The sequence below is a fragment of the Taudactylus pleione genome, unplaced genomic scaffold (assembly GCF_031769625.1).
Source record: "Taudactylus pleione unplaced genomic scaffold, aTauple2 ptg001632c, whole genome shotgun sequence".
NCBI lineage: Eukaryota > Metazoa > Chordata > Amphibia > Anura > Myobatrachidae > Taudactylus > Taudactylus pleione.
The window spans coordinates 140,652-159,278 of NW_028286029.1; the positions used below are offsets into that span (position 1 = coordinate 140,652).

Here is an 18,627-nt window from a genome sequence, read left to right on the forward strand (position 1 = left end):
ACAGAAAATTATAGAAGGGTAAAGACAGATTGGTGCGGATGAGGGAATACAGACTAGCACAAATGGGAGAACACACAGTAGTAGGGATTGTGGAAGACAGATTGGTTAACATGGGGAGGAAGATATAGTGCCACAGAGGAGAGGAAGACAGAGCGGCGTGGCTTGCGGGAAGGCAGTGGTGCAGAGGGAAACAGAGTGGCACAGGTGGAGGGCGGTGCGGATGGAGAAAGACAGATTGGTGCAGATGTGGGAACACAGACTAGCACAGTTTGGAGACCACACAGCAGTTGGGATTGGGGAATATATAGCAGCATGGAGGAATATAGGGAAGAAAGTGTACATGCATAGACAGTGTGATACTTTTAAAAATAATGGAGCTGAACGTGTATTCTAAATGAGATAAATGTATGGAGTGAGAAGGATGTTGGAACCCAGTGAGATTGTTGTGGTGATCGAATGGGAAGATTGTGGGCACTGAGTGGGATGTGGGATCCACATAACTACTCAGACCAGTTGCATAGACTGCATGTGTGTATTCCAATGAGCTCACAATTCTGTGAATTAGCAGCTCCACCATTTTGTGAGTGACAGCAATCTCACTCTGTGAGAGTGCTGAATCTGCAGTTAACTACATGGTGTCATGGCATACCATATCTGTATTACGCAAAGAACACGTCCATTAAGGCGTCAGCCTTAATAATCGTAATTTCATTGCTTTTTGAAGTTTGAGTGGCAGAAATTCAATAGGTTTTGTGAAATTTCAGATCATATCTAAGAAGTCTTAATGGGACATGTGAAACCATAAGGTTTTTTGTCTATGGAATACAGCTATAATTAGCTTCTACAGAGAGGTGCTGCCAGGAGTATATACAAACAGGAAGAAGCACCAAAACAAAGTACTCCTTTATGGGTGCACACTCTACAATAGCTACAGACTGAAAATATATAACATGTAATCATTCATAATAATTATCAATCTGCCACTGTGACCATTTCATTATATGAGGAACAGCAGCCTGAGAAACTAAATGGAGACAATTCTCCAATGTAAGTAACTATATGCTGACACTACTTGTGCCCATATAAAGCTGCTGATTAGCTACAAACTAATGGTGAAAGTACAAATGAAAATAATTTGTACTGACAAACGTAGGCGTAGACATATAATGATAATCGTACATACATATATATTGGCCCTATTAGCTCCTACTGTATATAGAGTTGTTAATTGACCAATGAGTGACGGTAAAATGAAACACAATAGGAATAGAATGTACTTTAGGACGTCTAATGCTGGGTACACACTACCCGATGTGTGTACCCAGCGCCGGCACGATCTGATACATTGCGCCGTCCGTACATATTGCACAATGTAGTGGACGACAGCGATGTATAGTTCCATGCTACATTTAGAAGCATGGCGTCATTTATCTCATCGTCCCATCTGCTGTGCTGCACATCAGGTGAGAAGATGCGATGAATGACGCACGGAAGCGTGCAAAAGTGCGTTCACACTAGATGATGTCATTCCAATTCGTCTCAAAACGGCAAATCGTCCGATTTATCATCTAGTGTGTACCTATCCTAAGGAAATTGTATATGTGTATCCAAAATACAGTGAAAAAAAGTGACAATTGTGGTGAAATATGTGAAAACATAAAACGCTTACAAAAATAAACACATTTATATTCAAAACAACAGCACCGCAAGCCTCTAATTCCTATAATATTAGGATAATTACCAATATAATGCATATAACACTAACTGGGTATTGAAGGATGATCTCTATTACAGTACTGGTATAGCTGAATAACAATTTTCAACAATGATATCCATCATGGAGGTAAATAGAGGGAAATCTGAACTTGCGTGCTAACATGAGCTGTGATCTACTTTCCTCTGTTGTGCTATACAGCATAGAACAGGGGATGAGAGTCACAGCTACACTGGCACAGTAGGAATCAGATAAAGTGCAGCATCTGCTGTCAGAATGAGCCCCGTGCTTCACCCCGATGCATGTAGCAGCGAATGGTTATTTAGAATAAGTCCCGTGAGCCCTGAAGGACTCAATGAACAAATACAATATAATGCTTTATTGGATGGATGAGGACTTATTTCATATACTAACACACTAAGGGCCGTATTCAATTGCAGGCGAAAAGTTTTCGCCGATGACAATATCACCTGTCGGGAACTTTCCGCAGTATTCAATTTCAAAGACTGCGCCTTGTAACCAGCGGAAAAGATTCGCCTCTGAATGGAGGCGAAAAAAGTGCAGAATTGGGGGTTTGGGATGCAAATTTGCGGGAACACACCTGTCGCCTTGGGACAGTCCCCCAAAGGTAAACTGCGTCAAAAATACTTAAAAGAATACTTTAGATCACCCCAAAGAAGTTCTTTAGTTTTTGGGGGCGAAGAAAAAACAAAGTTGGGGAACAAACTTAAAAACTAGCAAAATAAACTCCAGGGGTCCCCCAAGTCTGCCCCGGGTGTTTTTTTCATTGCAGGTGTTTGCTGATGGTGCATTTTTTTTAAAACCTCACTTTAGCGATTTTAAACCATGCTTGCACCCATTTTCATGTACCCCAAATTTGTTGGGACTATTTATTTTGAAAAAAAAAAACCCTGCTAAATGCCATTCTTCACCACTTAAGCAAAGACGCTAATAGCAAGCAATTGAGAGAACTAAAGTACCCAGAATAGCTTTATTAGGGGTACTAGGACTCACCTATAGTGAGCCCCTATGTTAGTGCAGCTTTTCGGGGGTTACAGAGTGGTTTCCCCATTTCTTACAGTACTTTTCACCAGGCCTGAATTCACCGGGTGCCGTTTTCTCTGATTTCTAATTGAATACGGTGAAAAGCGGGGACGCGCCCAATACTTTCCGCATGGAAAACCAGCGATGACGGTGAAAAGCCCGGCATGCGAAAAGTTATCGACATTTCGCACCAAATTGAATACGGCCCTAATTTGCTTTAAACCGTGACTTAAGTTGGAAACTTCCTCGTTATCTTTTTAATAGTAACATTGAATCTTTAGCTTATTCACAATAATCAATCCCCTTTTATACACTACACACAGCACCTTTTTTATATAGATTTTATTATAATTACTTCACCTGTGCACTTTTTATCATTACTACACTGCGCTTATGCACCATTTTTACCACTACACTTCTCTGGATAATATGGAATTTGGCATATATTAGTCACAAATGACATATTTATCAAAAATTATTTCTGGAATATCCCTGAAGACACCAGGTTTCAGGGTTCTAACTGCAAATATTAAGCTTCCATGGGATGTATGGAGGGGGCACCACAGCATGAACTGTTGGATAGTGTGCTGGTATGCCTGGTGGGAAGCCCAGGAGCGGAGCATTTTGACCCTGGTGGAATGGGTCATGTTGGGGTGTGTGATAAATGTTTCTGCACCTTCAGACGCTCCTGTCATAGGTGCAGGGACCACTATGTGGACTTTACCTCATTTTAGTCAACAAATAATGCTCAAATCCAGAGGAATTACCATGTTACAAGCAAATAAAATCTAGTTGGCTGAAAAACTAATAAATAAATATCCAGCCTTTAATACTCTGTGGCACCTGTGAGTAAACGTCATGCACTGCACCTGCAGTAACCCAAGCTACAGCCCCTCATTGTGATGTCACAGTGCCCAGACCAGCTGTATCAGGCAGCAGCAGGATCTGGGCTTTGTGGGGATGATGGCGTTGGCGTTGATACCGTGTTTCTGGTTCTTCTGGACTTTGAGCGGTCTCATTATGTCTTATTATGTGACCATAATCTATGGACATTCTGAATCTTGGATGATGTATATCAGGTAAGGGAAATAATATATAGATATCACACTAGCATACACATTCGGGTCTTGGGGGCATTGGGTCTCTGGAATGACAGACTGAAAGTTAGGAAAATGGTTTTAGAGAAGATGAAAGAGTATTTCCAACTATACAATATTACATCCCAATTACTTGTTGTTTTCCCTCACAGTGAAACTGGATCTCTTTATCCGGAGTGTATCCTGTTTGCAGTGGTCTTCTGTGGTTTTGCTATGTTTGGTAAGTGGATTGCTACTGTATCACAGCGCCAACCCCTCTCTCCTCTTAGTACATGCCAGCTGTTTGCCTGGTGGGCAGTGCAGGTGTAGTCTCTCACTAGTGAGTAAGTTTGGGTCACCCTGACGTCAGCCACCTGGCACTAGCTCAGTCTCTCCCTCCTCAGGCTTCTGTGGGGGGGTATCAGTATATAAGTGTCCCGTCACATGCAGGATATATAACAACATTCATATAGTGCAGATAGAACAGGTGTAGCCGTGTAGCAGTGCTGTCATGTTTCTAGTGCTGAGATAAAAGGGTAAATCTCCCTGAGCTGCACTTTCTCACCATCATCCATCCTCACACTCCAGCACAGGTCACTGAGCTACATAGGGCAGTGGTGTTACTTGACACAAGAGCTTATATTCTTGCATAGTGGCACCATCACTTCTCTGCCCCTGCACAGTTGCAGCCATCTCAGATGACCTAGTTACACTGGAGCACCGGGTCACATCCTTCCATCCCCAGTGACACTATGTACACTGACAAGTGTCATCTCATACTGTACATCATGGGAGGCTCTCACAGTGACCACTACGCCACTCAGACAGGAGAGTTCTGTAGCCTCCTGCCCTGTCCATACTCACCTGTCACAAGAGCTGACAATCACCTATGCTGCAGGGGGTGTTACACCTTCACCATTAGCATAATGCATAGTAACTGGAAGGACATTAAGGGATTCATTCCATGGGGCCGCCCAGGCACAACCATTACACAACATGAATAGGTTTCATTATTGAACACATTTGTATAAACATGTACCAGAAATAATACCTTCTCATCCTTTATTACTATAATTGAATACACCACTAATTTAGACTATTTTTAATCAACAAATTTGACATTTTTAAACTTGCTGCCCGAGGCCCAGAACGGCCCAGCGTCAGTGATCCTGGAATTCACATTACCCATCAGTTTCCAATAAAATACAATGTAACATCATTTATATACTGTCACAATGGGAATAGCTGCCCAATTCCCTCTAGATCACTGGTAAGCAACTGGTGTCTGCCCAGTGGCTGTGGGATACCGTATGGGTAAGCGTATGATGGATATGTAGATGAGGATGGTGAGAGGGGGCAGGGGACAAGTAAGGTACACCTGCACAAATACATAAGCACTGCAGGACATTCTCTGCTGCTCATAGAGAAGCCTTTCTATCTATGTCTCAGTGACACAGCAGCCCTTCCCCATGTTACATCCTCCTGTAATGTCACATCAGGGAGCCAGGACCAGACATCTTGTGCACCTTTATTGCCCATCACTGGATGATATCATTAATCACTTTGTATATAAAGAACATATGTAATAGCTATGGGCTGATCATGTGTATTTTCTATTCCAGGAGCGTGTACAGCCTACATCACGTACAGGTTCATACACCTGAGGACGGCTGGCAGTGACACACACCAGCCGCTCTTGCAGAAAGTGCTGCTCGGTGTTGGATGGGTCTCATGCATTGGGACAGTAGTAGTAGCGATATTTCAGGTTGGTTACAAGTGCTCCAATGTTTTATATCACAAATGGCAGATTCCTAGCAGATCCCTTCTAGGCTCAGGGCTCTATACACTGTGATGGGGAACCTGGTGCTTGGAGGAAAGGAGGGAGTGACCCATATATGCTGCATGGTAATGACTCGTCTCAGTGTAACGTGTGCGTGTTCTAGCTCCTCACTGACTCCTCTTCCTACATCCCCCCCCACAGCAGATGGCCGTGCACAGCGACCGAGAGGAGGCAAATATGGAAGGAGGAGGGTAAATGTGCCGCTCTTCTATTCCTATTTGTCATAGTACATAGACCCAGTGGTGACACCACCAGCAGTGTTGGGGTCCATGCTGGGAGGCATCACAATGCCATAATTGCTAGTAATGTGCATGTTTTTCTACATCTTTTTCTGTGTACGTTCAGACTGCAAATGCGCCCAACTCTAAATGAGCCCCACAGAGTTGTATTCTGATATCTGCATGTCACACACATGTACATGCCTGTTACACTATAGCAGTATTGGTGCAATCCCAATGTTTTATTCCTTGTAAGAGCTGTAACAGGAAAATAGAATGTTGGTACTTACCTATAAATCCCTTCCTCCGATTCCATAGGGGACACTGGAGTTACACAGGGCGCATCTTCTACTGTAACAGCTTCAGTTGGAAGATTAAGATGCAGAGAGTGGGGTCTCGGACCTCCTACGGCAAAGAGTCGGTACTCTGCCTGCCTTAAAGTGCTGGTGTCTCCTACAAGTAAAAGGGAGAATTATAAGGAAAACCCACCTTAAGACGTCAACATCAACATGATGGGACCCTGTGATGTACTGGTAGATAGGTTCTAAAGGTTTCTGTGTCAAGAGTTTCCGCCCTGGAAAGTTTGGAACAAACAACTTACCTTCGACCGATTAGGAGTCGCCTGGTCATCTCGAACGCTGCAGAAACCAGCAGGCACAGTACCGACGTTTTGCCGTAGGAGGTCAAAGACCCCACTCTCTGCATTTTGGTCTTTCAACTGAAGCTGCTACAGTAGAAGATGTGCCCGGTGTAACTCCAGTGTCCCCTGGTGGATGAAGAAGAAATGGCAATAACCCATGCAGTCATAGACACAGTAATAGCATCACTCAGCCATACACACACCATATATACGCCCTGTGGAAAACCACTCAGCCAGCAGTTATGTGCTTCTGTATGGCCACACATCTGCTGAGCTCACCGTAAGGGGCAAACTAAAAGATTATACTATTTGTTTATTTTAGTATTAGAGGCACTTGTAAATTACAATCAGCTATCTGACGGGCATCATGGATGATGTATGGTTAGTATTACTGCCTCACAGCACTGAGGTCGTGGGTACGATGCCCAGCATGGCTCTAGCTGTGTGGAGTTTATATATTCTCCCTGTGGTGGGTTCGATCCCCACCACGAAACGTGTTTACGTGGGTTCCCTCCTGGTGCTGCGGTTTCCTCCCACAATCCAAAAAATATACTGGTAGGTTAATTGGCCTTCAACAAAAAAAAACTGTAAGCTCCACTGGGGCAGGGACTGATGTGAATGGAGAAAATATTCTCTGTAAAGCGCTGCGGAATTTGAGTGCACTATATAAATAACTGGTAATAATATAAGAAATTAGGAAAGGATAATTCTTAACTACAAATGCAGAAAGTTGCATTATATTCTTACATGTATATGTTTATGTTGCAGGTGTCAACCCATCCATATATCCACAGGGCTGGAGCATTTGTGGCATTCGGATTCAGTGCCATATATAGCATTGCCCAGGCTGTAAAGCTATACAGGACATCTTTCAGCAGCCGCCGTGTATGCCACATAAGAATGGCATTATCTGTGCTGATGGCTACAGCTCTTATTATCTGTATCCTTTTCATATGATCAACAAAGTAACAAGCTGAGATTTGAGTTCTTTATATAAGATTTTATTAGACCTCCCCGCCTGACAAATGTAATAGCTGGCAGTACAGTCCTCTCCTCTCCTGATAGGTATAATATCAGACAGTAATAGTCATATCCTCTCCCTTTCTAAGAGGTGTAATATCAGATAGTAATAGTCATCTCCTCTCCCCTCCTGATAGGTGTAATATCAGATAGTAATAGTCATCTCCTCTCCCCTCCTGATAGGTGTAATATCAGATAGTAATAGTCATCTCCTCTCCCCTTCTAAGAGGTATAATATCAGATAGTAATAGTCATCTCCTCTCCCCTCCTGATAGGTGTAATATCAGATAGTAATAGTCATCTCCTCTCCCCTCCTGATAGGTGTAATATCAGATAGTAATAGTCATCTCCTCTCCCCTTCTAAGAGGTGTAATATCAGATAGTAATAGTCATCTCCTCTCCCCTCCTGATAGGTGTAATATCAGATAGTAATAGTCATCTCCTCTCCCCTCCTGATAGGTGTAATATCAGATAGTAATAGTCATCTCCTCTCCCCTTCTAAGAGGTGTAAAATCAGATAGTAAAATATTGTTCTCCCTCACTTTTTATGCCAAAACAATCATATAAATTTGATTGATCTGTGTATGGTGGAATTGTGATGTTATTGCTCTGAGAATACAACAAAATGTGCCTGTGTGTCTAGTTTAGTGGTAATCTTTTAATTACTAGGTCAGTCTTAACATTCTGGTATTAACAGGTATAATAATGTTATTTCCCTTTACACAAACACCTTTCAGTTTCGCATGTAAGATCCCACTTTTTTTTGGCTTGATTGCTGGAGAACGTGCAGCTCAGGTATGTTTAGGATATGACACTGTGTCTGTGTGTGTGTGTATATATATATATATATATATATATAAACACAGGGGGTAGAAATGAGTATTCAGACAGGCAAGTAATCAGTAAAGCAGTGTCTGTTAATGGCAGCTGACACTGCACTTTAGCCTACATGAGCTTAGGCCTGGACACACATAGACACATAACACAAATAAAGTAAATGTCCCAGCACTCTGTGGGGGAGATGTAAGAAGCGCCGAAGCAGTATCATATACGTGCGCTGATACCGCTTCTCCCCAATGTATGGCGGTTTGGCGGTAAATGACAGGGGCATTAGCCCTTTCCCTGGTACTAGAACATTCAATCCTACTACTTGGCTGCTATACAGCATCAGGGCAAAGAGCATCAGGCTTGTCTTCTTCTGCTGCTCAGTGATGAGTTGCAGCTGGGTTTGTGCAACTATGAAAATATGGAGTTCCACACCTCCCTTGCTGCAAACTGGACAGGGTTCATTCTAGACTCCCTTGGAGGGAGCTGACCCCACAGGAATGTGGGCAATCTAGGTGAGAGACAACCCCTCTCACCACAATTTATATTATATATATATAACGGGGCAGCACTTCCTGGTCTTCAATAAGCCTTTGTATTAAATATACATGTGCAAAATAGGTAACTTTCATCAAGGTGCCCAAAAAGACCCATGTGGTCTTGAAATGTCAGTTAGCTGTTTTGCACATGTATAATTAATACAAAAGGTTATTAAAGACCGTGGAGTGCCGCCTCGTTCATGCTTGCGCAAAACACCTAGTAAATTGTCCATAACTTAGGAAGGCAACCTGGAAAGATGTACTTAAGTATCTGAGTGCCCTACCACGTTATATATATATATATATATATTTTAGTGCTTCCATAGTATGTGCTGTAATCTCATAATGTACAATGACAGTCACATGGTGTCTTCTCTGCTCTTTGTTGCTAGATCTGTGACAGGACGGCAGTAATAACTGAATGGCTGGCACTGGTCGCGTATATGATGAATGTTCTCACTTGTTTTACAGATTTCCAGGTTGGTATATTATCTGGCAGCACAGACGGTGTAATGGTTAGTGTTACTGCCTCACAGCACTGAGGTTGTGGGTTCAATTCCCAGCATGGCTCTAGCTGTGTGCAGTTTATATGTTCTCCCTGTGCTTGCACTGGTTTCTTCCGGGTACTCAGATTTCCTCCCACATTCCAAACACACACTGGTAGGTTAATTAGCTCCCAACAAAAATTAACCCTAGTGTGCGTGTAAGCTCCACTGGGGCAGGGACTGATGTGAATGGCCAAATATTCTCTGTAAAGCGCTGCGGAATATGTGTGCGCTATATAAGTAACTGCTAATAATAATATCTGTATATAGTCCACATTGCCTTTAATATTGGATGTGAATTTGGTTAGCTAGTTAAATCACTAGATCTCATTCAGAAATGATGCAATGTGGGTCAAAGGGCCACAGGTGGCCGCTGCTGCGATAGTGTATGCAGCAGCTATGCGAAAATATGCAAATGTCGCAGACGGCTCGATTTGTATTGAAACGCCCACAGGTGGCTTGGTACAAAGACGCAGCATCGGTCAAAGATCCCTGAAACAGACGCAACACACCTGCATCTTTGCTGGCACTCCCCGTTACCTCCCCCAAAAGCGCCCGTACTGTCAATCACACTGTAGAACAATAGCAGCTACGAACGGCGACTGTAATGTACCTTGATGCATGCACCAATAATCGCTTCAACTAGTTACACATCAGCAATGCACCATCTCTGATTACCTTTGCAGAGTTGGCAGCAAGTGGGAGATGCCAGCAAATGCGGCTATACAGTCCATACTAGTGAATAGATCAGCAGCCTTCCCCTTCCCAAACAGAAGAAAACATACTTTATTCTTTAAAAACAGGTGTTTAGTAATCCTGCTATTAGATCACAGACGCGGCAGATATACTATTGTTGCATAATTGGGTGTCTTAGCATTTAGCAAATCAGACGCAGCCAGTGGCCATTAACGTCAGGCCGTAACCTGTACCAGGGCTCCATTACCCACAGGTCATCCCCCTCCAATCAGGGGCAGGGAGCATATGTGCTAAATGTGGCTTAGTCGGTAGGAAAAAGGACACACGTCGTATATAGATGTATATGTGCACTGAGTGTAGGTAGGGGGGGAAAGAGCAGCATCATGTAGTTATGTCCAACTCAGAACGAGGTCCAATCTATGCACCTGTCAGTGCCAGAGTATTAGGTTGTTACCCTTACACCAGCTACTGTACCTATTGAGTCCACCTTTTGTGTTAGTCCCTCAGTGTGCTGGTGTCACTGTCTGTATTACTGTAAGTGAGCCTGAGACCCTTAGATTTTCCTGTATACCCTTACACGGGATTGCAAGTCTGTACCCCACTACAATTCCCACACTTCCCAGCTAGTCACAATAATGGGGCAATTAGAGAGCTATGACCCACAGTATTTTCCATTATTATCCTTTGAGGGGGCATGGCCAAATACAGAAGGTATGGTACCCAGCCCCCACCGCTTTCTCACTGGAACTGCTTAGAATGCGTTACAGAATAATGGCCTTCTCTCCCGGAACGTCCAGGAGACTCCCGAATTATCTGTAATAAATATAGGATTGTATAATTACAGTGCATGGACTAATGTGAATATATCATGTTCTTGTCTCTCCTCTTGTATCAGCATATATGTATAGAGAAGCAGGAGGAGGGTTACGCGATCACCATACGGACGCAGGTTCCTGATTTTGTATAACTGCCCTGGCTCGCCCATGGGTGTGAACATTACCTGCTAATTAAGATCTACTCACCATCACCTGTATACCACGGGACTTGCCTATAGAGACAGCCATAGGCAAATGGAGGGGGTTTCCTGTTGCCCAGAATTCCCCTGTTCCCACCAGGAAGCTGCTGAAACCATCACCACAAAAGCAGTAGCATATAATATGACTGCTAGAGCTGTTGAACATGCCCAGTGGCAGCTGCTTCTCCTACCAAGCCTACTGTGTACGTGGACATTAGAACTCAAACGGCACACCGGACCAGGCACAGTAGTGAAGACCCTAGCAGCCCTCACCGCTAGGATATACCCTTATATTAGGGAGGACTAGTTCTACATGGCCTGCTTCAGAGGGAGCTCACCCAGCAGCCTGGAGATTCTAGCACCTGAGAAGAAAGCCACCAATGTGGTTTACAAAGACATCCTTAAGTAAAGAATAAAAAGATTTGCATATGTCTTAAAACCCACCGTCAATTCATTCATAAATAAAAAAAATGAAATTTATTTAAATGGATACTACCACGCTCCTTTACCCCACAGGCATAAAATGAATTGAGCATATAAAGTAAGATGGGATGAAGGAAATGGAAATAGCAAGTATCTAAGGTCTACCCGGGTGAAACTGGGCACAGCTAATTACCTCTATGTATTTCTTATGGAATGTTTTACCCTTTCCCGACCATCGTGTACCTTCATCATATACATAAATAACTATTGCATGAATTTAGAGATCACTACAACAACAATGATGGTTTTTCTGGACTTTTTACAATTTGTACTTAATAACATATAACACATACACAGACCACCAAAATTACATATAGCACACACACCCTACTTTTACATATAACACACACACACCTCCTTTACACATACCACACACCACCATTACATATACCATACACACACCTCCTTTACACATACCACACACACACCACCATAATACATACCACACACCACCATTACATATACCATACACCAGGGCTGCCATCAGATATTGTGGGGCCCAGGACTGACAAAATAGGCAGGGCCCCTGGGCCCCCCCTCCCGCTACTGCTAGGTCTAATTAATTATGACTTACCTTATCGCCTTGTGCTTCTTCCTTCTGGCTTCTTCTCCTCCAGGGCTGGCTGGCGCTGCTCCTCACACGCCACGGCTCATCTGACATCTCCCATCCAGTGGCGTGATGTCGTGCACCCCAACGTCAAAGGAAAAGAAAATTTATTAAACAAGTGCAGGGGCAAATACAGGATTTTCTGAGGGAGAGGGTTTCTAATAAAATAATTAAATATATATATATATATATATATATATATATACTGTGTGTGTGTGTGCATATATATATATATATATATATATATATAGTTAAACACACACATACAAATATAATATATGCAGCATAACACACATGTACATGTATATATAACACATATACATATATCCACGCTAACATATGTACATACACATACATCCACACAAACATACATACACATATGTACACTCTAACACATACAGATATATACATATGCATATATACACACTAACACATACAGAAATACATACCCATATATACACACTAACACAGACATATACAGTACATACACACTAACACATAGACATATACAGTACATACCCATATATACACTAACACAGACATATACAGTACATACACATATATACACACTAACACAGACATATACAGTACATACTCATATATACACACTAACACAGACATATACAGTACATACACATATATACACACTAACACAGACATATACAGTACATACTCATATATACACACTAACACAGACATATACAGTACATACACACTAACACATAGACATATACAGTACATACCCATATATACACTAACACAGACATATACAGTACATACACATATATACACACTAACACAGACATATACAGTACATACTCATATATACACACTAACACAGACATATACAGTACATACACATATATACACACTAACACAGACATATACAGTACATACTCATATATACACACTAACACAGACATATACAGTACATACCCATATATACACACTAACACATAGACATATACAATACACTACATACACATATATACACACTAACACAGACATATACAGTACATACACACTAACATAGACATATACAGTACATACACACTAACACAGACATATACAGTACATACACATATATACCCACTAACACACAGACATATAAAGTACATACACATATATTATATACACACTAACACAGACATTTACAGTACATACACATATATACACACTAACACAGACATATACAGTACATACCCATATATACACACTAACACATACAGTACATACACATATATACACACTAACACATAGACATATACAGTACATACCCATATATACACACTAACACAGACATATAAAGTACATACCCATATATACACACTAACACAGACATATACAGTACATACCCATATATACACACTAACACAGACATATACAGTACATACCCATATATACACACTAACACAGACATATACAGTACATACCCATATATACACACTAACACAGACATATACAGTACATACCCATATATACACACTAACACAGACATATACAGTACATACCCATATATACACACTAACACATAGACATATACAGTACATACACATATATACACACTAACACATAGACATATACAGTACATACACATATATACACACTAACACAGACAAACACAAAAATATTTATTACTTACACTTCTGCACAGCACCTGGTTGCTAATGGGTGGCGGGCATCTTGCATTATTAGGGTTTCACACTGGCCCCGCCCCCATTTCAAGCCGACTGAAGGGGGAAGTAGGGGAATCGTGAAGGAAGGGGTTTCTCAGGTTGGTAGCAGCGCCCCACTCCCTTTTCACTCAAGGGGGTAGTGCGGGCACTGCGGGGGACTATGCAGCAGTTGCAGGAGCAGCACGGGCCCCCTCCCTTTCTGCCAGTGTCCGGGCCCGGGACTCGAGTACCGACAGTCCCCCCCTGATGGCGGCCCTGCCATACACACACACAGTGTTCACTCTAGCTCCGGTGGCAGGCAGGGCGCCGGAGCTAGAGAGGGCATTTCCATGCGCCCGAAAATTAGCATGGCCATTGAAAAGGGGGTGTGTCTATAAGGGGGCATGCCCGGCACTTACGGACACGCCGGGCAGCCCCCAAGCGCTACCGACAGGGAGAATAGATGCCGGGCGCATGCGCCCGGCGTCTATTCTCCGGCGGTGACCGGGTCACTGTACATTTCCCCACCCGCGGCACACTGTGACCCGCGGGTGAAGACGGCACCCGCGGGCTATGAGGGCAGGGCGCTTTTTGCCTTCCTTCTGGAGGGCAGGGTGCTGCGCCCCGCTAAAACAGTCTAGCGGAAACGCTACACACACATACACACACCCCACCATTACACATACCACACACACACACACACACCACCATTACACATGCCACACACACACCACCATTACACATACCACACACACACACACCACCATTACACATACCACACACACACACACCACCATTACACATACCACACACACACACACCACCATTACACATACCACACACACACACACCACCATTACACATACCACACACACACACACCACCATTACACATACCACACACACACACACCACCATTACACATACCACACACACACACACCACCATTACACATACCACACACACACACACCACCATTACACATACCACACACACCACCATTACACATACCACACACACACACACCACCATTACACATACCACACACACACACACCACCATTACACATACCACACACACCACCATTACACATACCACACACACACCACCATTACACATACCACACACACACACACCACCATTACACATACCACACACACACACACCACCATTACACATACCACACACACACACACCACCATTACACATACCACACACACACACACCACCATTACACATACCACACACACACACACACACACACCCCACCATTACACATACCACACACACACACACACCACCATTACACATACCACACACACACACACACCACCATTACACATACCACACACACACACACCACCATTACACATACCACACACACACACACCACCATTACACATACCACACACACACACACCACCATTACACATACCACACACACGCCTTCCCCCACACACACATCAATAATTAACTGTCCTCATCTAGAAGCCATTAGGAAATAACTGGCCGGGAGGAGGCGGAGCTTGTGACTGACAGGCTGAGGACTGAGTAAAGGAGAGGACTGGGGGAGGGGGAAGGGGCGTGGCCACCATACTGTGCGCCTGCACAGATCTAAGCCAGAGGTTCCCAAACGCCGCCATTACAGGGAAGGTTGTAAGTTGTGCCCTTATATTAAGGCTGCATCTAAAAAAATGGAAATCTCCATAAAGAATACCGGAGGGGGGGCATGGTGTTGAAGGGGCTACACCTCAAAAGCTGTTGGAGGTACGGGGCTGAAATTTGGCATGGCCGGGTAGAACTGTCGCTCGGTGCTGCATCCCAAATTTCAGGGCAAAAACAAAAAAATGAGGATTTGGGAGTAATCTAAAGGTCCAGCTGTCAGTTTTTTCTGACACTCTCAGTTAGGACCACTTTTCTGCTGATCTCTGTGGGGGATTTTTGGGAAGGCATAACTCAAGGTAGGGGGTGAATTTAGACTTGGGGTTTGTCTTACTAGGTAGCTATTGTTCCAGGTTAGGGCCTTTTGGGGTTCAGGTAATTGAGAAAGTTACAGTTTTTAAACTATTACCTCAAGAATGCGCCATTGAATAGATAGGAAATGTCAACTTGTTGCGCACACTTAGTAGGAGCCTCCAGCAGGGGGTGTATGTGGCTTCACCAAGATGGATGCCTTTTACCCTGCATCCTGACAACAGCACTGTAGCCACTACTGAGAAAGCACTGTTGGGTAGAGGGCGGTACTAATCACTCCCATGCCAGCGCTGGGATGAAATGTCAGATCCCAGCAGAGGCAGACAGCGGCATTTATTATACACTGGCTGCTGGCTGTTAGGTCAGCCAGTCAGCCCTCCTGGATGTAGCGATGGTGCATTGCCCGGGGCCCGGCGGCTGTATAATGTCACACTGACACATCTTTGTGTGCCAGTATGCTGCTGCACTGCCGCTCCATGATAAAGGACGTGCTGCAAGTGCATGGAGAGGTCTCCCCTCCTCCTCTCTGCTTCCTGTGTGGCTGGGTGCTCCTGCCTGCAGCTTCTGTGTGCCACCGCCTTCTAGCAGTCTAGCCCAGGGGTGCCATCATGGGCTGCACTCGGAGACTGCTCGTGGCTGCTAAGCAGCAGTCTCCTAATCCTGTGGGGGGAGCGATCACACTGACTGGCTATGCGCCGGGCTGAGGGTCTCACAGCGCCCCCCCCTCAACAGCGTACAGCGGCGCCGCAAAAAAACCAAGTATTTTTAAAAAATCTTTCCCCTAAGGGGGCGTGGCCATGCCTCCCACGTTAGGCCACGCCCCATTAACCCGGCCTGGCATTGCTCTTGGCGTTGCTCTGCTGTAGGCCCATCCCCCGAGCCAACTGTAAGTACAATTATGTCTGTCTCACCCACTGTCTCATTCTCCCACTATCTTGCCCGGTCACCCACTGCCTCTACCCTGCATTACTATCTCTCCATCACCATCTCTCTTCTGTCACCCACTGCCTCTCCAAGGCATTACCCACTCCCAATTAACCTCTGCTTCTCTCCATCACCTTCTCCCTGTCATCCACTGCCTTTCCCCATCGCGCTTTCTTGTCACCCACTGCCTCTCCGTCTCCCACTATCTCTCCTTGGCACCTCTCTCTTGTCACCCTCTGCCTCTCCCTGTGACCCACTGGCTCTCCATCTACCACTATCTCTCCTATCCCCCTCTGCCGCTCCCCTGCATCACTATCTCCACATCACCCTCTCTATCGTGTCACCCTCTGTCTCTTCCCGTCATCCTCTATGTCATCCAGTACTTCACCCTGGTATCACCCACTTCCTACCCCTGTCACCTATTTCCTAGCGTCACCCACTGCCTCCTGTTGTCACCCTCTCACTGTCAACCTCTCTTTTCATCATCCGTCACCCACTATCTCTCCCCCTCACCCACTGCCTCACACTCTCTCTCCACTGCATCACTATCTCACCATCACCCTCTCACTCCTGTCACCCTCTGCCTCTCCAAAGGCATCACCCACTCTCGCGAGGAGACGGGTTGCCTGTCCGACGGCCGGGAGGGAGCAATGTAGAGCTACCGAAGACAGACACCGGAAGTCCTAGTGGGCGGCGGCCACGAAAAAGAGCTGACACAGGCTGCTGCCCACTAGACGAAGACGCCGAAGCCCTGGCGGGTTGGCGCCCACCAGGCGAAGATGCCGAAGTCCTAGTGGGCGGCGGCCATGAAAAAGAGCTACCACAGGCTGCCGCCCACTAGGTGAAAACCCCGAAGTCCTGGCAGAAGACTCCGGAGCCCTGGAGGGTTGGCGGCCACCAGGCGAAGATGCCAAAGCTCTGGTGAGTTGACGCCTGCCAGGCGAAGATGGGAGCCATGAAAAAGAGCTTAAAGGCCGCCGCCCCCCAGGTAAAGGTGCAGATATATACATTTTATTTAAAAAATTGGTGTCAGTTTATTTTAATATTTCTTTTATAAGCTTACTATAGGGTACCAGTGGGCCCAATATGCCCTGCTTGCTGGTACTTGTGATTTTCCAAGTACCAGCATGCGGGGGAGGCCTGCTAGGACCTATAGTTTACCTGCAAAAGAAAAAACATTGTTTAAAATGCACCACACTTTACAAAATCAACCTGGCACCCACCGCCCAGGGGTGCCAGCGATAGCCCCGGGCTATCAGCCTAGGTGTGGGGTGTCCTGGAGAGGGGCACCCCTTTATTGGGGGGTCTCCCAGCTCCCCCCCGGCGAGGGCTAATGCTTCGGCTGGGGGGCCCGGTGAAAGGGCTACCCTGTCTGTGGCATCAGCCCCCCCCCCCCTAGAAAGAGTCTGGTGCTGGTTCTGGATAATACAAGGAGACCCTATGTCATTTTTCTCCCTGTATTTTTAGAACCAGGACCGGATCAGAGCCCAGTGCTGGTTGCACAACGTACGGGGGACCCCCTATGTCGTTTGTCCCCCGTATTTTGGCAAAAAGGACTAGTTCTGACTAGCCCAGTGCTGGTTGCGCAGAATACGGGGGACCCCTATGTTGTTTGTCCTCTGTATTTTGGCAAACCAGGACTTGTTCTGATTAGCCCGATGCTGATTGTGTTAAATACAGGGGATCCTTATGTAATTTTTCCCCTGTATTTTCACAACTAGGACCAGCAGTTAAGAACCCGGGGCTGTTTGTGCTTTAGGGGGAGTGGACAATATTACACTATTAACCTGGCACCCACTGCCCCAGGGGTTGC

At 44.9% G+C, this 18,627-nt stretch overlaps 1 protein-coding gene across 1 annotated transcript; it reads left to right on the forward strand.

Annotated features, from left to right (window-relative positions):
• Nucleotides 1-3,718: 3,718 nt before the first annotated feature.
• On the forward strand, nucleotides 3,719-7,489 carry LOC148442056 (DNA damage-regulated autophagy modulator protein 1-like). The gene is made up of 4 exons (XM_088464320.1): nucleotides 3,719-3,837; nucleotides 4,008-4,075; nucleotides 5,457-5,599; nucleotides 7,301-7,489. The coding sequence occupies exons 1-4, from the start codon at nucleotides 3,719-3,721 to the stop codon at nucleotides 7,487-7,489; spliced, it is 519 nt and encodes a 172-aa protein (XP_088320446.1).
• Nucleotides 7,490-18,627: the final 11,138 nt, after the last annotated feature.